This window comes from Trachymyrmex cornetzi, unplaced genomic scaffold, assembly GCF_001594075.2.
Source record: "Trachymyrmex cornetzi isolate Tcor2-1 unplaced genomic scaffold, Tcor1.1 scaffold726, whole genome shotgun sequence".
NCBI classification, from domain to species: Eukaryota; Metazoa; Arthropoda; class Insecta; order Hymenoptera; family Formicidae; genus Trachymyrmex; species Trachymyrmex cornetzi.
In genome coordinates this window covers 154609-178146 of record NW_017300055.1, presented here as the reverse complement: position 1 = coordinate 178146, position 23538 = coordinate 154609, and the positions used below count along the sequence as shown (strand labels likewise).

Genomic DNA, 23538 nt, shown 5'->3' with positions numbered 1-23538 from the left:
CAAAGTATTACCACAAAAATTGTTTGTAAATCTTGTAATATCAATTTAAAAACAACTTATATAAAAATAATAGTCTCGTGTGTGTACGTTAAATTGTTCAATAGTTTCATATGCGATTTAATTTGAAGAATCATTTAATAATCTTTTTATTCATTTAACGACTTTTTATGACAACCATTATTCTTGAACGATTCTGTGCGATATATAAACAACGAAATTATAATAAGTGTGTTATCAGAATCTTAATGTACTAAATATAAATCAAATATTTCATTGGTTTAACACAGAATTCATATACGCAGGTACCGAAGTATCGATGATGCGAGTCGAATGCATAAATTTTATGTTAAGTATAAACCATTGCATCCTTAAATATTATTTCAATTATGTACTATCGATATAGCTATGTGACTATAATCGTTTAAATTGAATGCATCCTAGATTTTACATGTCTCAAATTAAAAAACTTCGTGACTAGATCGATACAGACCTAAAAAGTTTAAACAAAACAAAATATATGCGCGCAATTTATCTTAAGTCTATATTACGCATTAAATTTTAAATTGAAACTATATCACAATTATATTTCTTGAGAGATCAGGATTCAATTCGATCGAATATTAATATAAACGAATAATCGTAATGTAATCTTAATCTCCAAGATTGATATGAATGATTATAGCATTCAATTTAAACGCGTCATTGCATTAGTAAAATTTACGTAATGAGCATTCAATTCCACAATTTCTCAAGCAATTCAATCGTGGAAGTTCCTGAAAGTATTTATAGAATATAATATTTCCTTAAAATATTTAATTATTAAATTATTGAAAATTTGCAAAGTTTGAAATATTAAAATCAATCGTGAAGAATTAGAAATGCTTTAAAAGACGTTATAGAGCGACTCGAAACTCAGCTTTCAATAAAAAATCTTACAAGCGTCATGTATCACTCTTTGAAACGATTTAAAGCATTTATCAGCCTATCACTAAATCTATGTATAAATAAAACTAGTATCACTCTGTTAGCACATGTAGGTATCTTTGATTGTAGAGCTCCATGGTGAGTATCCCAACAATTTCAACGACATTGTGAAGAGAATTGGCAGAATCCTTGACGAGTCTAATGGCTTTTTCCACGTCTCCCCGTAGCTCCGCGTACTGCTTATTTACTAGGAGCCCTTCCAAATTCTGCATTGCTTTCACAGCCTCTGTGCTAGGACGAATCTCCATCGTGTCTGGATCGGTCAATCTTGAAGGTGCTACACCGGGCGAGTGTGAAGTATACCTCACTAGTTGCTGATCGGATTTAGATTCCGGTAATTGTGCCAAACAATAGACAGCTATAGCACGACTTAGGAACTTGCACCTGAAAATTTAATGGAATTAAAGTGCTAAATATATGAAGAGAGTAAAAATCTACTTTTCGATTGTTACACCACTGCAACTTACCGTACGGTGAGCTGAGAACCTTTTCTTAATCCAATAGCTCCAAGAATACCCCATCCTTGCCCTGCATCATCCGCTACTGTTAGTAATGCTCGTGCTAATCCCTTTAAAGCTCTGGCAGCGATCACTGTGTTCTCACTGTACTGACACTGTCTATAGGCCAGCTCGCATGCTTTTGCCCACAGCAAAGGCAGTTTGTCTTCTACGATATCTCTAGATAAACGAAATTAACTTTCTCAGAATTTCGTTTTGTTTAATTTTTGGAAATACTTACGTGGTTTTAATAGCACTAATCCAGTCTACCAAGTTAATCAGAAGCATGCCCTCTTCCCGAATATCTCTGCAGGACGGCAGTCTTTTCAGCAATACAGAGTAAAGGGCTAGCAATCTTCCTTCTGACACCAGTACGGACTCTAACGGCGGCTGACGCGGTACTACAGGCTGTAAGACCATCAACACTGACGCCCACGTCGGTCGAACGTCTTCCGTTACTAAAAGTGTATACATATTCAATTATAAATAAATAAGCTAAATCTGATACACAAAACAAGATAGAATTGTTACACGAGAATAGTTGAGTAATCGTTTACTACTGTATTTGAAGTAAGCTTCCAAGGAAGCCTCCATGAGGTGACCTAAAGTGGACGAAGAAGCAAGCGCCATTCCGATTACCCTCAATATTCCCATCAACACCGGACTGCTAGCAGTCCGCTCTAGCAACCATGCTGTCCAACTGCTGCGAAGATGATCGACTAATGTTCCGCTTTGGTTGATCGAGTGCAAAAACTCAGTGATTAGCAATCCGGCTTCAGCAACCTGTTGTGACTCAGATACAGCTAGGCAAAAAAATTAATATAGCAATATTTTAAGGGGAAAAATTTTTAGATTTCTGACCTCTTCAGTGTTTAGATCTAAGCAAGCTAGATTGTATTACAGGATCTTAGATTCTTAGATCGGTCAGTTTTGAAACCTTGACACTCACTGCTAGTGATAACGATCTCCATCTCATCGAGCATCCACGATAACGTGCTAGTAAATGCTTTGTTATTAGTCGAGAGAAGGGACTTGTATCTTGTAGTGCAGTTGATTAACAACTTCACCGACGAACGTACATACATCTGTCTCTTCTTCAGAGTGGTAGGATGAAAATGTTTCACCGTAGGGTCATAAGCTGCTGCTATTTTCAGCAAGCTATATATCAAATTATTTTTATGTTCAATACTGGTATTAGTTCTTGTGCTGTGAATACATTATGAATTAGACTCACTTATTGATAGCTACATCGATAGCATGAGTTTGATCTTTACCCAGGCACAGGATCACTTTGGGATCGCAACTCATCACATGCCAATTAATTACTTGGTCATATGCTATGGCGTCAATTAAATGCCAAGAAAAGCTCTCGGCTTCCGTGACTAATTGCACTGCTTTCTCGTTCTGAAACATTAATTGGATTGGCTAAAGTTCTATTTTTCTTTTAGTATATGCTTTACTTAGTTTATGTATTTAAAATTCTTTTTCTAATTTTTTTGAAAATTAGAACTTAATTTTTCAAATTTTACTTTATTTCTCGAGTTCTAGAGTTAGGGAAACCTGGGGCATAGCCTTTATTTCTGCCAAAAAATATAATCTGCCGAAATTTCTTATAACGTCCGATAGATCTCTGTGAAGCTGGCATCATTAAAAAAAGTTCGTCTATATATTATAAGTGCTAATTTATTACTAATTCATTGTTCTAGTCTCAAATTTAATAGTCTTTCCCATTCGCAGGAAATTAATACCAAAAGTGGGGATGCTGACTTCATGTCACGCTAGCATTTCCACTTCCCAAACACATGTAGACACAGGATTGGATAAGTTAACTTTCTTTTTACTAAGTTAAGTTACAGTTAACAACCTTGAAAATTGAATTATAAGTTAAATCAATGAAAACAAGAAATTGAAAAGTTAAAAATTAAATTTGTTTTATTTCATGATTTTAAATTAACTTTTTTTTAACTAAATTAAAAAACTAAGTCAAAAAGTTAACTAACAAAGAGAGACTTACAAATGTATCTCACGGATTTTGATCATCTTTTGCCCCATTATTTTGGAGAACCAAAAAATAATCTCTATAAAGCAGTAAATTGTACTTCTGATTTTTCGAAAAAATCGTGATTTTAGGTCATGACGACAGATTTCAAACTTCTTTTCTTTGTTTAAATGTGTTATTCTTTGTAAATTGAAATATTTGAAATTATTTAAAAATAGAAAAATACATCTCCGATGGACATAAATGCATATAATCCGAATATAGGATCCATATAACGCTAACTACTCAATTTTGATGTTAACTTTTAAAAAATCAAATTAAAAGTTAATAGTTACCGATAAAATATAACTATGTAAAGTTAAAAAGTTAAGAGTCCAAAATATATATATATAACTAAATAAAGTTAAAATTAATTAATTTTTTAACTTAACTTTTAACTTTTTAACTTAGCATTACTCAACCTTACATATAGAGTACTGTAAACAAAGAAATATATACTTATACCATAATTTTTTGCTACTTTTTATACTAAGATATTGCAAAGAAACATCAAGAATAATTATAGGTATACTATTATCGATTATCACAGGGCAATATAGCACATTTCTGATAAAGTTGTTTAACTTAAATAATGATAATATCAATAAACTCCGGATCGAGATATTTTACGAGCAAATAATTTTAGGAACATTTTAAGATCAAAACTAGCACAGCAATTAATTACTTTAATGTACTTTAGTTTTGTACGTCGATGTATGTCTGTCCCATGTTCTCCTACTCGCTTCTTTCTTACCTGTCTGACATTTGGTTCATTAGAGAGCTTCACCAACAAGTTCAGCAAACAAACGTGCATCCTGGAAGCGACAAGTAACGATTGCGTGGTCATTAACTCGTTGACCCAAACAGACCAGTTGACCCAAGTAAAGATGCTTCCGAGGAACAAGTGACAGTCCGGCAGATACTGATCAATGACCTTGATCATTAACTCGATATCATTGATGGCAGGGTAGAAGCGATCCCAAGGAAGAGATAACAAGTTACCATGCACAACATTTAATACATGGTCCTTGACGGATGAGTGAGCATAGTTGGCCACGTAGAATTGCCATACAAAACTGAGAATCTTGCTAGATGCCGGCATGGTATCGATGATGAAACGAATACACTCGGCAAACATCGCCATCGTACGATTCGCGTAAGGACCGTCGGTAATAATCCACGGTAGCAACACCGACCTATCGTCCGTCAATTGCTGAATCCACGCAGCCGTCGGCTCTCGCAGGTTCCTCGTCCAGTACGGAGTAATCCATGGCGCAAACATCTCGCTCAACACCGGCCAAATCTTATCGCACACTGAAAGAATATGCAATAAAATTTTTTAAATGTATAAGTGATTTATATATTCTAAGTTCAAATGACTATGTGACTATTTAAGATATTTTAAATTTCAAGATTCCACAAGAAAATTTGCTTACATTGATCGGCAAGCGATCCTCGATCAGCTTGCAGCGTCAACACGACTAAAGCGTGACCGACCATACCCAAAAAAATAGTCAATGGCTCGTTGTAGCTTCTATATTTCGGATAAAGTCCGTATAATCCATATTGCAATCTCTCTTTCATGAAGTGTCGGCTTAGAAGCACAGCGGTATCGTGCATCTGAAATTTCGCATGAAAGTATGTATCATTAATCATACCTGATGCTAAGTTTTGTTGTATTATTACATATCAAACAAAGCAGTAAAACAGAAAAATTTTTTTGTACGCATATAACCGAACCTCTTGGCGAGATAGCAGTCTCTGTTCAGTAGCATAGTGTCTGATCTCATCTCTGATTTTGGGCGGGTTCTGGGAGGGTGCGATATTCTTCGGCTTGCTGCTGAGTGCTCCCAACAAGTCGCGCCACACATCTAAAGATAAATTTTGACTCTCGGATCCTCTCAGCACTGCGCTTAAGACCTCACCATAATGCTCGGGGAATTCGTGTAGAAGAATGAGTCGTAAGTGATTTCGAAACAGCTGCATCAATGATCATAATTTTATTTTTGTTTTTCTTTTAATGGAAATAAATGTAACAATATTTTGATTTTACTGAATTAAAATTATTAGATCCAATATACTTTGGAACAAATAACTGAAGAGGATACTCACTTCATGCAGCATTAGCTTCTCCTCTTCAGGATTCAAACCAATATCGCATAATGCTCTGGAAACTAGATCTATGAAGGTAGATCTTTCACTCAATCGCGGACGACGATAGTTTAACCAGCTACCAACATCAAACTATAATAGAAACAATAACAATCTATATTAAACTAAGAATCTCATAGGATTGTACATGGGAGTACACAACAAAAAATAGAAGAAAAATGCCTTCAAACGGTCTAACTGGATCTTAAGTGCTTGAATAATTCTATGTAAATTTATATTCTACGTATGCAGTCATTTAAACTGCGTGTCGAAATGATTTTTCGATCTTGAAACGCAAATCTCACATTGAACTACTGTAGTATTATATTGACTAGCAATTTAATAATTCGATGCTCATAGGCATTTTAGAACGATCTCTTAATAATATTGAATGACACATTAAAATCTGTAAATGATTTTGTTGCGAAAAATATTACTTCGGCTGGGGATTGAATCTGGATCTCTCGCATTCCGTGCGAGCGTCCTAAGTCTTTAGAGGCCTTAGTATCCTTCGCAACAACTGGCATAATAAACATGATAATTCAGTTCGAGTTTATTCACCTTTGAGAGCAATACGAAGCACAAGTCGACATTGGATCCGGTGGATAAGTCCACGACGGTTTGATACATCTGTAAGAATGTAGAGGCTCCCCCGGCAACAGGAGTAAAGTGTGGTCCCAATAAACCTCCAAGATTAGGCCTCTGAATTATAGCGCTTAATAATTGTGGACCTTGGGCTTCCTCACCGCTGATGAATAACTGAAAATAGAACGAGAATCTTCAGTACTTGAAAAATGTTTTTCAACATCCTGTATACGTTTAGATTCATAGTTTTTACATTTCATAAATTCATACTTGCAATAATTCGTTTTTGCTTGTTTCAATTTAAGTTTATTTTATGTGAGAAGAGAGATCTCGTATACAGTTTAAAAAAAGATTAACAGATACTTAAGTATTCCTAATAATCGTAATATAAATAGCTAATATATTATCTTAATCCTACTTTAACAGTATGCAATAGAACGTCGAAAGATAACGCGTTCGTTTTTGTATGACATATATTAAATATGTGACTTTATATACAGGGTGTCCACAACTTTTTTGCCAATCACTTTTGTGTAGATAGAGCGGACTAAACTAAGTCGAAAAGTCCTCTATCATTTTGCAATTTTCGCAGTAGTTAACAAGATATTAATTACTAAAAATTGCCAAATATTGGTCTTGAATAATTTTTTACTCAAATACTATGAACTTTATAGAAAAACTGCAAGAGACAAAAATAATTTATTTTCTTCTCATAAAATTCTGAGAATTTTTTCAGAATTTGTTAATATCGTAAACAATTTTCAGAACTTTATGAGAGAGAGAGAGAGAGAGAGAGAAGAAAATAAATTATTTTTGTCTCTTGCAGTTTTTCTGTAATGTATATGTCAAGGGTGCCATTTTAGATCCTCTATTTCCATAATTTTTGCCATTTTTAATAATAGATTCATAATAAGCGAGACCCTTAAAACCTTTAAGTCCAATTATCAGAAACTTTTGCAATGCATCTGATTCATGTAAATTCTATGGTGGTACAAGAAAATTCAACTTACAAAAGAAGATATAATAAAAAAAAATCTACTTTTCTAACATTTTTGGGATAAAATAGTTTTTCATGTTTACTATTTCATGTGGGTTTTAAACAACTTTTTGTGGTTTGTTAAAATTCCACAAGGGAACCTTTATTAAATATTAGAGATTTAAGACCTTTCTTATGAACAAATATCGAAAATATAAATAATACTAAGAGAGTTAATTAATAATAATATAAGTGTATAATTTACATAACAATACATAATTTTAGATAAAAATAATATGTACCTGGCCTAATTTTTCCAAGCAAGTAGTGATAAGTTGCTTTGTGGGAGGGCATAGCGCTGCTTCTTCTGTATAGAATTCTACTAAATGGTAGAATAGCCTGACTCCACTATCTTGTACCTTCCGCAATACAGCGGTATTTTCATTAGTGCGACTAATAGTTAACTCCTGCTCCAGCATCCTGATGAATGAAAAATATTATGTACAGACGAGACTTAAAAGGTAAGCAATTTACTTTGCTACTATTAATAATTTAATTACTAAAATGTGAAATATTATATATAATTAGATATCATGCGTTCTCATTCTAGGATCAAAATAAATCAATCGATTAAACTGCTTACGCGATCAAATGATCAATGAAGACGCAGCCTAAAGTGACCTTGCTGGGTGGTGGTTGACTAGCTTTCACTAAGAGATTTTCATACTCGGCTCGATTTTGTGTTATCATATGATCCACGCCTTCGCTAACATGCGCTTCTTCAACCTACAAAATATAAATATGTATATAAAATCTATTCGAAAAAAAAGGCTTATTTTATTTAAATGAAGATTACTGTATAAAAATATATGCCTACATATTTATAAATTTTTTAACACTAACAATTATTTCATATTTTTAGATGACATGTCAATTTTCACAAAGGCGAGAGAGAGAGAGAGAGAGAGAGAGAGAGAGAGAGAGAGAGAGAGAGAGAATTAATATTTAATATTCTTTACTGTGATTTCAATGATCCCGGGACCTGCACAATGCACTGTGGGAGGTGTGCCCGATCTAGCGCGTCTCTGGTTGGATGGCGAAATATCACAAAGAGCGTGCAAGGTAACATGATTCTCGTAAATTCGATAGAGAGTTGGGACTAGTTCGAGGAAATTGCAGTCCGCCGCAGTATGCTCAGATACCATGAGATTGTAGGTCTGTGCATAATCAAGAATGACTCTAAGATGTGGTTTGATTAGGTCGATAACAGTAGTGGAGTTATAAAGGCATTCCCTGGCCACATAGCCTAGCACTGGCTGATTTCGGCTTAAGGTAGGCGGTAAAACCGGCTGTTCGTAAGAACTCAGTCTGCGGAAGATTCTGTAAAGAGGATCAATCGATTCCACGGCATTTGACGAAGGTTGAGAAAACTTCTGGTACTGATTCTCAGGATCACGGAACGTCGCGCGCTCCCACTCGCAGACGGCCTTGAACTGACTCTGCTGTACCGCCCAATAATCGACGTATTCTAGCCAGAGAGTCTGGAAGTTAGCAATTGATATTATTATTAATAGTATTGTTACGTAAAGTTGTGTGAGAATTGAAAATCTAACATGATTAACTTACTCGATCTCCTTGTATTAGCAGAATTAACCTCTGCGACATGTATTGCGGTGGCAGGGCTGGGAGATAAAGGCCTGGTTCCTGAAGACGAGGTTCTTCCAACCAAAGGCTCAATGTTTTGTAAAACCTGTGATAAGTATTTTTCTATAAGATATATCTTCAAGCAAAATATTTCATTTTTTCTTAATGTTCATTTACTTTGCGATACTGAAATAAAATACACGCCGATCATCTGTAATAGGTTTTCCGTTGTCTGTGTCCTTTTCTCCTTTCACTTGGAAATACTCTGTTGTTTCATGCAGTCGTTTCTTCAACTTTTTCAAGTAGCTTAGATTTATCATCCCCTCAAAAAATTTTTCTCCAACTCCACCTCTGTCCATGGATCTAGAACAATTTAAAATAAAAAATTTAATTCTATATGCTTTATATACAGGGTGAAGAAAAAGTATGGAAAAAATAGAGATTTCCATTAAAAATTTTAAAATTAACTTTTAGAGTTCTTTTATACTTGCGCTTAAGATCAAAGGTATCACAGTTTGATGCATTTGTTAAAACTCTTTTGTATGAAACATTTTTTTCTTGAATACCTCGTTTTCGAGATATTCCATACTTTTTTCTCACTCTTCAGAATTATTGCTCTGTTAAGATAATATTAATAATCACCCCGGAATGATAGGAGCTCGTGCAAGGAACAAACTAAAGAAATTTTGCCACAAGAGAGGTAGAATTGGATGGTCCATAGGCGTATCAAGGGCTTGCTGGGACCAGCGGTAAATAGCCAGATTGTTCACGCTAAACGGAGTCATCTTCACTGTTACACAGGTCCGCTAAAACAATTTTAATAATTGTTATAATTTTATATACTTGGAGTACATTCAGTAGTCATACACTTGATTTTAAACCTTGAGTGCAGCGTCTAAAGATAACTTGGGCTGCATAGACAGTTCTCGTAGGATCTCGCGCCATAGTCCAGTCTTAAGCTCCTTATCGTACTGCTCTATCGAAAGAATCTGATAAGCGAGCCATATTGTCTGAACGGTTCCACCGAGAAGACTCGCCGAGTTAGAAGATCCTGTTGCCCAGCTTAGAAATGATCCAAACGATCCCGGCGCTCTATTAGATGATATATTCTGTGGATTGTATATTCAATGCGATTATTAAATTGTTATGTAGTATAAATATGTTAATGACAAAGTCAAAATTTTCAGAATATATTAAACTATACATATATATAAGATATCAAATAAGAGAAAAATATTTTTTTTCCATATATATAATATAAGAAATTGTAAGTCTACAATACTTAAATTTTACATAAATTTTTTTAACTCAGTATAAATACACGTAATTGAATAATTTGATTAATTAACTTAGGAAAATAAAACAAATAAATCACTTCTTATGTATCTCATACCTCATTACTTTCGTCTATAGCAGGCTAATAAAATAAAATATCTCGTTAAAAGTATGAAACAATTATGATTATTACAATTGTTTAATTTTTTATACAAAATGGCTGCTTACTATTTCTAGAATACCGTATGATATGATAGAATATAATTAGATTGCTAAAACTTACACAAAAGAGATCCTGGAATATATTTTCTGTCATCGTTCTAGATTCTAAGTGAAAGAACGCAGCACGGATCACGCTGTCCATCAAGTACATAACATTGTGATCTTTGTTCCAATCTTGGACAAGTGTCAACACATTGAGCCATAGATGCACAAATCGTTCTGGGCTGTTCAAGCAATATCTGCAATTAATGTATAAAAATAATTGTTTTAAATATCTATACAATTATTGATCTATTTTTATCTATATATTTATACTATATATCAATTCTTTTAATATATATAATTACGTTAGTTTCTTCTATAAAAGATTTGATTTTTCTTAATTTTATATTTTCGCTTGTTATTTCAAAATACATTTCACTTATGTTCACCGTTTATAATGATGTAAATGAGATTCGATCATGTTCGCGAACTGCCTAAGAACCGGACCGGGAAATTCCGGAGCGATCAGATTCTTCGCTATCTTCATGTACGTCCGATCAGCGTTGATGAGCGGCACGATTAGGCTAACAAATTTGTCGTTCTTCAGCAAAGAATCCGGACAATCAAGAAACAACGGTATTACATGATGCAGACAGATCAGCACTTGTTCATATTTGTAATAGCACTGTAAGATCTGCAATTGGCTGAAACCCTCAACACAGATCAGCGGCACCGAATGACCCCATAGGGTCATCAACACGGAGACGTAGCTGGCGATCGGCTGTCTCTCGCGTATTCCTTTCATTAGAATTTCCAAGAAAGAGTCCGACTCCATGTTAGGCACGCAAGAGAGACTCTCGGTCGGATTCAAAATGGTATATTGACACACGGATTCCGACCGATCCAACTGGTGCAACTTTAGTTTATTCATCATCTCCCATGCCCACAGGCTGAATGCTTGCTCACTATTTTGAGCTCTCACTATTGAAGAAACCTAAGACAAAATAAAGAATAAATTTTATTTCTTACTCGTAAGTATTAATAAACGTGTTTCGTTAATGAAATGGTAATTCTAATATGTATGCGTATGCGCGCACGCGTGTGTGTGTATAAAAAAATTTATACTTCAAATGATTAAAGGAACTAGTAATAAAAAAAAATTTGTTTTTAATTGATAACTAACTTGTTTCATGCTTTCAGTTAATAATGAAGCCGTTTGTATTGGAGTATCAGGCACGTATTTCATTGTAAGTTCGACAATCAACAGTGCTACTTGTCGATGCAGGTCAATCGGAAGATAAAGATTGTCATTTCTGTAAGAAAAAGATTAATCATACATTAGACAATAATTTTGGATCAGTAACTTTGCAGTTTCCACTAACTTTTTGGAAAATAAAAAAGATACATTTAATTAATTGTACAAAACATTTTATTAGAGTAAGTACTGAAGAAAAAAAAGAAGATAAATTTAAAAGACTTAAAATTGTATAATAATGCAATTTTTTTTTTGAAATTTGCATTTTCGGAAAACTTAAAAATATTAAAATAATTCACCTGTCAAGGCCCCAATTCAAATGTGAAAGAATCAATCGAGCAAGATGGCTTTCGGATGAAGTTAAAGGATGCTGATGCAACCAGGTAGATAGAATTGTTATGTCTTGCTGCTGTGGCATCCATGTTCCTATTTTCAACTCAGTGAACAAATACAAACTCAACTAAAACCATTAAAAAGATTTATATATACATATATTATCTGAAAGTTTAACAATAAGTTAGCTTATTATTTTATTATAATGTTATATTATATAGTTCTTATAATTACATATTTATATTCTACAAGGTGTCCCACAATCACTGCCTGTCCTTTTAAGGACTCTTGAAATAATTTTAAGTCGAAAATTCTAATACTAAAATGTCGAGAGTATAATATTATATATATATATATACACAAGTGATAAAGGTGCTGCTTCACGGATCTTCTCAGCAACTTCAAGAACATATTACAAAATATACAATGATATTTTTACTAAGAAATTGTTTTTGCTTTTATAAGGAATCGATTTATGTATTACATACATAATGAATTCAGAATGTATCATGAAATATCAATTCAATAGTGAAATATATGACATGTGTAAAAATAAATTCATAACCATCATTTGCGTAATAAACTATTTTTGACGTAAAAAGCATTAAATGTTAATAAAGCAAGATTGAAACATGTCAAATACCTGTTTAACCCTAATGCACCAAATTACTACGACATGATTACATTTTTATTAATTAACAACTCATTAACTATTGCGAAAATTGAAAAGTTGTAGAGGACTTTTCGACTCAGTTCAGTCCACTCTATCTGCATATAAAAATAATTCCAAATATTCTGGGACACCCTTGTGTGTATGTAAGTAATTTTATGAGAGATATCATGATAAAAGCATTAAAATATAATTAAAACTGATTAACAACAAATGTAATTTGCATAATGTGAACATATATAAAAGACATATTTCTAAAAAGGATTTATTATAAATAAGTAATTTTAAATAAATGTTATTATACCTTTCCAACTGATACAAAATTATCTTTCAATTTTTGCAAAATATCAGACAAAAGAGTAGGATATTTGCTTGTCAAGTTTGATAAAAGTGACCTTGCGTCCTTCGAACATGACTCTTGAGTTTCCTCACTGAGAAAGCCAATCTATAATTCAATTCATTAGATTAAGTTAACAGTTGAATTAAAAAAAAATCAAATTTGAATTTGCAATAAATCAAACGCATAGAGGGTCTTGTCATTATTACGTTAATGGTAAATTATTTGATTAATTAGACTTAAATATACAGAGCGTAACTAACATGAGGTAACAAACTTCGGGATTGAGCTCCTCACATTAAAATATAAAAAAAAATTTATATAAACATATGTTCAGAAATCCACTGTTACTGAGATATAGCTCAAAATGTTTACAAGACCATGATTACATGGTCCCCACGATTCCCCGATCTAAATTCTCTAGATTTTTATCTGTGGGGACACTTAAAGCCCATAGTTTATGAAATTTTAATCGCCAATTAAAATATGCTATTACACATCTTTGCTTGTGGCACCATTTGCAATGGCACCGGGATCTTTGAAAAAGTGCAACAGTCCATGATCCGACGTGTCCAAGCGTGTATTGAATTAAATGAGAGATATTTCAAACATTTGTTATACCTAAAAATTAATAAATAATATTAAATAATAATAAATATTACTTTCTTATTTTCCCCTATTAATAAAGGGAGGCTGTATCTCATTGTCGGTAAGAGTTTGCAATCATATGTTTATATGAAGTTTTTTTCATGTTTTGGTATAGGGAATTCGGCCCCGAAGTTTGTTACATTATTTCAGTTACATCCTATATATATTTATTAACATACCTGAAACAGATCAATCGTAGTTGTTCTCACAAAATTGTAGTCTTTATGACCTCTAGCCATGGCCATATTAGCAAAGGTTGTCAGTAGAAAGTAAGACTCGTCACCGGGCATATTGCCTAGCTTTTCTTCGAATTGTCTATGAAGTTCAGGACAGCTTAGCGCTGTTTCCCAATCTGCAATACCAAATCAGTGTTAATGATCACTGTTAATGATATACTTTGATAAAAAGGATTAAAAAGATAAAAAAAATTATATAATTATCAACAAAGTGTTATTATTATTATTTTATTTATAGTTTACCTGAGACTGACATATTCGATGTTGCTATGTCACCAGATGTAGAATCAGAATGTAGGATATAGAAAATGTGCCACAAAGTAGTGGGTGATATAATATGGTATGGTATCGCTGCAAGATATTGCCAGGCACCTAGACGTCGTGACGAGAATATACAGAGGATCGCTTTTAGAAAAAAACAATCGTATTCAGTTTGCAGCTTCGGCAGCATCAATTCGTCGGTTATCTGAACAAAATTGACATTGAAATATGTAAAATATCTAGCTCGAGATTGCTAAGCAAAAATTAGTAGTTAGAAAGGTAAAAAAAATACGAGCAATGTTTATTGAATCTTTAAAAATAAACTATTATAGTTTATTACAACATACACTAAGAATTAAATTAGTTTTTTTATCTATAAATTAATCGGAAACATTGCGACTGTACTAAGTCTTCTTCAGTCCATTTACAAAAAAATAATTAAATATTGGAAAGAAAGACGCCATATATTAAAAACATGAAGTCATATCACACAAGTTGAACACAATACATTTAACATTACAAATAAAATTATATAATATTGATTAATCTTTAACGTCATCTTATTGTCGTGTGAGCTTAACTATTTCGTCGTTGAATGGCGAGAAAATTGTCTTATGATCTCATTTGTCGGTCTGTGTTAGATATTGCATGAAGTCTTCAATACTTGAGCATATATTTATAGCTTATGTAGGATCTTTATATTTATTCAATTTTATGATTTGGATTTTCGCAATTCAATTTTTTGAAAATGACTTTATATAATAGAATTTTAATCTAGATAGATCTTAAATGCTTGTGTGATTCTGTGTGAATTTATATACTACGTATGTAGTCCTTTGAAACTTAAGATCCAGCTAGACCAGAGTAAGCACTTCTCGGCCGATTTTCGACTCGGCTCCACTTTCTGCTACTCCTCTCGCCCTACGCGCAGTCCAAGTGCCGCTCGACGCTTAGGAGCTTATAACGTTCATAGAAATGAGATGCACTCACTTTGGACGCTCACACTATAAACTTCATTGTATCTTTCTTTTCGCTTATTATATTATTAAGACAGAATGAAGCAATATGTAAACGCTCAAAGCGAACACATCCAATGAATTTTCAATAGATTTCCACGTCACCCTTGAGCCCAGTAAATACCAATTAACAATAATATAACATCAATTTTATAACTTTCCACTTAACAATATAAATGAAACACATGTATTATATTACAATTATATTGTTGAACGAGAAATTATATTACTGTTAATTGGTGTTTACTGGGAGGTACTATTGTTGACGCGTTTTTTAAAAACGGTATCCCCAGAGTAGGCCTAATCCACTAATAAAAATGATGAATTGTACGACCAAGTAATTAAACACAAACGAAGTGAAATGAAAAATACTTATTTTGATAAAATACTATACTTGATTTTCGGAATCTTTTATTGAGATCAGAAACATCGATTTGCATATTAGCGAGCATACATAGCGAGTCGTATAAGATGAGGCAAAGAATCATCGTTCAAGGAAAAATGTCTCTCATTTTTTATAAGCTTTATTTTTGAAAAGGATGTTTTACATAAATATGTAGATTCGGACATGGAATGAATTCGAAGTCCGAAATCTCGAAACTTGGGATATGATGATTCTTTCAACATTTTGTAAAAATCGGCACTAGTTTCTTTAATTGTTTTGAAAAATATTATCACATTTAAGTGAGATTTTAATACCTGCAATTTTCTTCGGGAAGAATCAATGTGACTAATTGGGAAATATTTTGGTCCGTCCATTGCAATTTTAAATTAAACCTAAATTGATTACTTATATCAGTAATAAAAACGAGTTTAATAAAAAAAGATGACATCTTCCAAAAGAGATATATATATTCGTGAAAATTTGAGTTTTTCATTTCTTTCAGGAAAAGGAGAACATCTTTTCTTATTGCAAAAAATACTTCTAAACATTTTGCAGCATTAAGCCAACGAACTGGATAATGAAGTGAGACATCAGTGTAACCAGCATAAGAGGCTTGCAGGAATTTTTGAGAAGAAGGAAAAGGAGAAACTGAATTTTCTTGATAAACTAATTTTCACCCTTCTATAACATTCAATTTTTTTCTGAATTTGAGTAATTTAAATAATTTACCGAATGACGAGTTTTGAAATGCTTTTCTAACATATATTTTTTAACTACCAAAAGTTGAAAGGCGCAAAGTAAGCAAATCATCCGATCTAAAATGTAACTAAAAAAGTAATTAAATTCCCAAGATTTGTCGAAAACTTATACATACTTGTTTTTTTTTCATTCTCGAAGCTAATTTCTCAGAAGAATAATAAAATGTATTTACACACACACATCTAAATATCACGTCTAACAGTTTGCACGGAATGCTAAAGATCTGGGTTCGATCTTTGGTAATATTTTTCGCAATAAAATTATTTACAGATTTTAATATGTTACCCAGCATTATTAAGAGCTTTCTAAGAATCCTATAAGCATCAAATTATTAAATTGGTAGTCAGTTTAATTTGTAATATTACCGCGATAGTTTAGTAGAGTTTGTGTTTCAAGATCGAAAAATCATTTCGGCGCACATTTTAAAGGACTACTTATGTAGTATTAAATTTATATATTACATATTGTAGTAAATAAATTCACACTAAACTATGTAAGCATTATAAGCATTTAAGATTCAGATTGACCGCTGATGTTTCTGATATTCCACGAGACTATTGGTCTGTTTTCTGTTCCTGCACTAGACTGTTTTAGAACTCTCTTTCTCGTTTTAGACAAATATCAAACGTATATCTATCTCACTTTAAGTTCTAAAAGTGTACACTAGTTCAGACACAGAAAACAGACCTAGGTTGCTTTCCTTTTAGGAGACAAATCGACACACGTCGTTTTCCATTTACAATTTTGTTCAAACTCAATTGACACATTTCGCCTCTGCTCGGGAGAAGAGTCAGAGTGTGTTCAAGTGTGGTTTTAATGAATTAAGTGATATTAGAACGCATCCACAAATCGGATCTCGTGTGATCGGATCTCGTTGTGTCCGTTAAGGTCAAAATTCAAATCTTTTAATGTTAGATATTAAAAGTTCGTACACACGATACACACACTGCACATATCGCGTTCCATTTAAGTGTGGCAAACTGTGTTCGAGTGTGTTATATTGTGTCGATTTGTGTCTCCTAAAAGAAAAGCAGCTCTAGCATAGCTGTCGTGTTTATGATTTGACAATCGGTGACACTCGCGCCAATTTTTTAAACAATTGGCGCGGACGTCCGCGATTGTCATACCATGGGCGATGGTTATATTGTTTCGTGAAAAATCAGAAACATCGAGTCAGATAGGGTTTGCTTCTCGTATCTTACGGAGCAAATTAATGAAATTCAGTAAAATATTACTTGTAAAGTTCTTTGAATTGCAGCGAACATATTAGCGGATCGAGCCAGTAAAAAGGTAAATCATTCCATAGTGAAAAGGTAATTACATCTCATTATTCTTCTGAGAAATTAGCTTCAAGGATGGAAAAAAACAAGTATGTACAAGTTTTTGATAAATCTTGGGAATTTAATTACTTTTTTAGTTACATTTCAGATCGGATAATTTGTTTACTTTGCGGCTTTCAACCTTCGGTAGTTAAAAAATATGTGTTAGAGAAGCATTTCAAAACTCGTCATTCAGTAAATTATTTAAATTACTCAAATTCAGAAAAATTGAATATTATAGAAGGGTTAAAATTAGTTTATCAAGAAAGTACAATATCTTCTTTTCCTTCTTCTTCTCAAAAATCCCTGCAAGCCTCTTATGCGATTTCTTTGCTTATAGCACAAAATTCTAAGCCATTCACTGAAGGCGTTTTTGTGAAAAATTGTATTGTTGAAGCAGTAAAAGCTTTTGGCAATTCCTTAACTCTGGAGGAAGCAATAAACATTCCTCTTAGTGCAAAAACTGTAACATCAAGAATTGCTGATATTAGTGATTCCATAAAGGATAAACTACAAAATCTTCTAAAATCATGTAAATATTTTTCTTTGTGTCTTGACGAAAGCATTGATATTCGACACACGAGTCAACTTAATATTTTTACTCGAATTGTACAAGATGATTATTCATGTATCGAGGAACTTTTAGATTTTGTCATATTACGTAATACAACAGGCCTTGATATTTTTTTGGCAGTTGAAGAAACTCTTAAAAAATTTGACATAGATTTTGGTAAATGTTCTTTAATTATGACTAATGGCGCGAAAGCTATGACAGGTTTAAAGAAAGGATTCGCCGGTCAATTAAAGCAGCGAAATTTAAATATACCCATTATTCATTGCATAATACATAAGGAAGCATTAACCGGTAAAGTTGTAAAACTTTCAACAGCTACGGAGATTATTACTAAAATAATTAATGAAATTAAAGATAGACATAAGTTCCTTACTCATCAAAAATTTAAATTATTTCTTGATGAACATAAAGCTGTTTACACTGATGTTCCACTTTATTGTCCAGTTCATTGGCTTAGTGCTGCAAAATGTTTAGAAGTATTTTTTACAATAAGAAAAGACTTTCTCCTTTTCCTGAAAGAAATGAAAAACTCAAAATTTCACGAATATATATCTCTTTTGGAAAATGTCACATTTCTTACTGAACTCGCTTTTATTACTGATATAAGTAATCAACTTAGGCTTCTTAATTTAAAACTGCAAAGGACGGACCAAAATATTTCCCGATTAGTTAGTCACATTAATTCTTTCCGAAGAAAATTGCAGGCATTAAAATCTCACTTAAATGATAATATTTTTTACTTTTTTCCTTCTTGCCAAATTCTTTTCGACGAACATGACAATAATTGCAATTTCAAAGAATATATTCATTTTCTAGATTCTCTTATAGACGAATTCGATACACGGTGTATTTGCTTCGAGAAACTGAGAACTGAATTAATTCTTTTCGAGAATCCCCTTACAGCGCCAATTGAAGAGCAGCATCTAGATTTGCAAGATGAATTATATAATTTGCAGAACGATATTTCACTTAAAATGGTTAAAGAAACTGGTGTCGATTTTTACAAAATGTTGAAAGAATCATCATACCCTAAGCTTCGAAATTTCGGACTTCGAATTCATTCCATGTCCGGATCTACATATTTATGTGAGACATTCTTTTCAAAAATAAAGCTTATAAAAAATGAGAGACATTTTTCCTTGAACGATGATTCTTTGCCTGATCTTATACGGGTCGCTACGTGTAATATGCAAATCGACATTCCTGATCTCGTCAATAAAAGATTCCGAAAATCAGAATAAGTATTTTTCATTTTACTCCGTTTGTGTTTAATTACTTGGTCGTACAATTCATCATTTTTATCAGTGGACTAGGCCTACTGGGGATACCACTTAACAAAAAACGCGTCAACAATAGTACCTCAAGGGTGATGTGGAAAACTATTGAAAATTCATTGGATGTATTTGCTTTGAGCGCTTACGCGCGTTGCTTCGTTCTGTCTTAATACATAATGAGTGAAAAAAGAAAAGATAGAATGAAGTTTATAACGTGAGCGTCCAAAGTGAGTGTACCTCACGTCTACGAACGTCATATGCTCCTAAGCGTCGAACGGAGCTCGACTGCGCGCAGGACGAGAGGAGTAGCGGAGGGTGGAGCAGAGTCGAAAATCGGCTGAAAAGTGCGAATCTTACTGAGCCCTGAACTAGACTGTTTAAGGCATTGATTTCTATAGTTTGTATTAAAATTGACATTACTTTTAAAACAAAATATATGCAATAAATTATAAACTTGTAAACGAAACTATAATATATTCAATTCTGTATAATATATTCATTTACATTCTTAATGAATTGAAATCAAATTAATAATAAAAGAAGTATACGACGTATGTCTTTGTTTGATCAATATAAATCTGCAAAATTCTGTAAATACATATATTCTAATTTTACATACTTGGTTCTTGTCAAAAGCTTCCCACTGATCGCTGGCGTACTGAACAACATCCCTGATCAACGCGCTGAGTCTTTTCGCTAATTGTCTATATCTTGGCGAATCATATGACTTCAGACCTTGCTTCAAAAGTTTGACAAGTATGCCATAAAACGCGAAGAGACGCAACATGTGATGATCTGTGATGGCCTTCTCTTCCTGCTCATATTTGTCATTTTGGCGCTGAATGAACAATACCTGCTCGAAGAGCTTGTCAAATGGAATCTGATGAAGAAGAGAAATCAGATCACTCTCAAAAAGAGTGGCGCCAACATTAGCGATATCTTCGTCCTCTTCACCCTCTTCATCTAACATTACCCACACTGTATCCCCTGGATTGTTTGTGGTGTCTTGCAAGGATACTTGTATCTGCATAGCAAATGTGGTTCAGAATATAAGAATTAAAGAAGTTAAAATGCTGATTTCTTAAAATGAGTAATATTTTATTCTTACTTTTACCTGTTCCAGGAATTTATCTCGATCCTTGATTGGCAACAAAATTACCGCAAGGGTGGCAATCATATGATCAAGATATGGATCATTAAATGGCGAGGAACTTAATCCTGAGATTTTTGGCGGTATTGGCACTTGTACAAAGGACTTGGCCCAGTTCATCACACCACCAGGACATCGCAGTATATGGTTCAGCAGAAATAAATGATCCTGCCAGGTTGCAACCCTCAAGAGCACCGCTATCAGCTTTGACAACCACTCTCTGGTGTCTGTGATGAATTTGCCATCTTTGAGAATACGGCGCTGGAAGTTGAACAGGATAGTTACGCACATCCTGAGTTCAATCAACTGGGGAGCAGTTTGGGATGGTGATTGCTCCGGTAAAAGATTTGCTGAAGCGGTTTGTGAAAGATTAGCAAACTCCTGAAAGTAAAAAAAAGATCTGAATAAGTTTTGAGTTGTGTAAAGAATCAATCTATGGACGTGTAGCTTGTAAGATTAATTCTTCACGTATTACTTTAATATATGGCTTATTTTTTTAACTTATACCATTTTCCCTTGGGTCTGCATTAGTACACACTGACTACTGAGTGCATATTAAAGCTGTTGTACACTGATTTAAATCGCATAGAAGTAAAATTCAAATATTTCGAATTATAAAATACAGATTTTACTTAACAGCACAATAAAATGTATGGGGATTTCATGGTTTAATCCGTTTTTATATTAAACATACATCTTTATGTCAATTTGTGTATGACGACTTTACATGCACTTGATGTGCACTAGTACAAGGAAAAACGCTATTAGTTCAGACCGCATACATAGTTTAATTTAGCTGAATTTCAGAAATATTGAGAATTTTTTAATATTTAACATTTTGATCCAAGTTTTGTTTTCGATGGAAAACAACTTACGTTAAAGCTTGTAGCGACTCTCTGTATGTAATATTCAATTTGCAGACGCAATGACTCAGCCTCATAACAGTACAATGTTTGGCTATCGTGTAGTGTGTCCTTGATGGCAGATAGTGTCCTGGAGAGCGCTGTTAGAGTCTGCTGATTAAAATGAGCAACTGAATACTCATAAGTAGCAGTGACGGGATTGCCATCTTGACACTCGCCATTTTCTGTCTCTGATGTCTTCTCTAGGCACCAAAGCTGCTTCTGCGTTTCTCGACAGCTCTTCTTCAGACGCTCCAACTCGTAAGAATTTGAGACCAGGTGGTTTCGCACCCTTAGATAGCTCATCAGTAGCTCGTACAATTTATGCTGCTGTTTTAGTAATGCACATCTTAATTGTGCTTCCGTAAACTCAGTAACAAAAGCATCTACTAATGTTAGCTCCTGATTGTAATATAAAGTGGCCAATTCCTGCTCTGTAAATGGTCTGACATCTTTAAATGCATTAGCAGTATCTTTTTTAGCGTCTAAAACTTTGGTTTTCTTTGTCTTCTGACATATCTTTTCTTTGGTCGTATTTTCGAATTCTTGAACTGTATGACTGGGTTCCTCTGGGATAGTCGATGATATGTCTACCAGCTGAATTGTGGAAATGCTTTCTTGCACTTGATCTATTTGATCATCTAAAGTATTTTCAGACACCAGGCAAGGTTGGACGGTGTCAATTTCATCACGAGAGTTTTCAGATAGTAATACCTAAAAAATACAAGCACTGGTACTTTATATCTTTTCACTTTTTATTTTTTAAAAAACATTATACATATATATACATATAAATGTGTGTATAAATGTTAATGAATATCGAACATTTGACTGGTAATTCAAGTACCTTGTTTGTTGATTCATCTTGCCGATTATATTTTTTTTCGTAAGCTGCTCTTTCAGCAGCCTGCTTTTCATAAATTTCTGTATCAATAGCAGCCGAATGCAATTCACTCTCTATATCTTCTACAGCTTCACCCTTGGGATAATTTGTCGGTGATTCTCCAAGCAGACATTCAAATTCTTCTAGCGTAGGAGCATCTGGTATTTGATGTTCCAGGATTGAATGACGTAATTTATCACGTTTCTTTTTCTAAAAGAACGCAACAATTCTTTAAAGATACATTATAATTTACTCTGAAATATCACTATTAACTTTATTTTTTTTAATTATTTAAGGAAATGTTAAATAAGTATAATACATATATACATTAATAGTATAATACATATATACATTAATTATAGATATAAATAAGAAAAATATATTATGTAAATAAATATATGTAATTAATGTATAACTACTACCATACAATTACAATCTAACGTCATTATGAAGAAAAGGAAAATAATGGAGGTCCATCCGTTTTACCTGTCTCTGCTTTTCCATAATGCATATATGACCATCAAATAACCAGATTTATGGATCACTGAGTATTATCCGATAATCTTAGAAAACTTTGCAAAGGCTCTAGAGAAATTGCTTGCAGCATGTCAAGGTGTGACAAAAGCAATTAAATGATGCTTAGAAATAGGAGTGTTCGAGGTAATGTCAAGTACTTTTATCAGTTAGTACATTTATATGGTTCTTAACTTCGACTTAGTAACACTCTATTATAACTTCTACTTGAGTCGCATTTACACATTCAGAGTTATCTTATTCCTATCAAGCTGAATGTAAACAAGTCAATAAGAAACTTTAAGATTACATTTGTGCGACCCGATTTATACCAAAGTTATGACGTTTGATATATCGTGCGTTTTATTCGTAATAAAAATGTAAATTGTCTAGCTGAAATATTGAGAAAAATATTATTTGATGTAATTTTCCTAAATATTCACATAATAAGCACAAATCATCGCAGTATGTACATACAATTTTCACCACAGTAGTATGGTGGAACTAGTGGAAGGGATAATGTAAAGTCTGTTCGCTTTAAATCTCCAAAAATGTTTGCACTTAAAGTTGTATTTTCACGAGCCGCTCAAACTGGTCGTTTCAGCGACGAAAAAGATTACGTGATGACTTTTGTCGCAAATACATTGCTAAAATTAAAATATATTGCTG

The 23538-nt window shown here is 33.2% G+C and overlaps 2 protein-coding genes across 5 annotated transcripts in view; one reads left to right on the top strand and one right to left on the bottom strand.

Moving 5' to 3' along the window:
- Window positions 1–836: 836 nt before the first annotated feature.
- Epg5 (ectopic P-granules autophagy protein 5) lies at window positions 837–23200 on the bottom strand. Of its 4 annotated transcripts, none has more exons than XM_018517821.1 (31): window positions 22843–23200; window positions 22321–22566; window positions 21447–22187; window positions 20530–20952; window positions 20041–20445; window positions 14077–14299; window positions 13777–13949; window positions 12917–13057; window positions 11909–12069; window positions 11538–11667; window positions 10804–11348; window positions 10434–10611; window positions 10269–10292; window positions 9757–9984; window positions 9518–9681; window positions 9053–9238; window positions 8858–8981; window positions 8251–8772; window positions 7875–8017; window positions 7534–7711; window positions 6232–6429; window positions 5632–5763; window positions 5260–5499; window positions 4956–5139; window positions 4274–4833; window positions 2716–2885; window positions 2431–2639; window positions 2039–2284; window positions 1723–1939; window positions 1452–1661; window positions 837–1368 (listed from the first exon to the last, which is right to left on the bottom strand). In XM_018517821.1, the coding sequence occupies exons 1-31, from the start codon at window positions 22858–22860 to the stop codon at window positions 1017–1019; spliced, it is 7671 nt and encodes a 2556-aa protein (XP_018373323.1). In that variant the 5' UTR covers window positions 22861–23200; the 3' UTR covers window positions 837–1016. The 4 variants fall into 4 exon arrangements, with proteins under 4 accessions (XP_018373323.1, XP_018373324.1, XP_018373325.1 ...); XM_018517822.1 differs by having other exon boundaries at window positions 1017–1368; window positions 20536–20952; window positions 22843–22860; XM_018517823.1 differs by lacking the exon at window positions 10269–10292 and having other exon boundaries at window positions 1017–1368.
- Window positions 18863–23538, top strand: part of dor (vacuolar protein sorting-associated protein 18 dor) — a 13748-nt gene continuing 9072 nt past the window's right edge. Inside the window, exon 1 of the mRNA XM_018517825.1 lies at window positions 18863–19388. Coding sequence (XP_018373327.1) covers window positions 19294–19388 — 95 coding nt within the window. The 5' untranslated portion in view covers window positions 18863–19293. The remainder of the gene's footprint in view (window positions 19389–23538) is intronic.

What these genes read in the sequence shown, in the direction of transcription:
- Epg5 (XM_018517821.1), bottom strand. An exon ending in AATTCCTGGAACAGGTAAAA is followed by an intron (nt 20,446 to 20,529) that starts GTAAGAATAAAA and finishes TTTGCTATGCAG; the next exon opens with ATACAAGTATCCTTGCAAGA. An exon ending in TGCTAATACAAGGAGATCGA is followed by an intron (nt 8,773 to 8,857) that starts GTAAGTTAATCA and finishes GCTAACTTCCAG; the next exon opens with ACTCTCTGGCTAGAATACGT.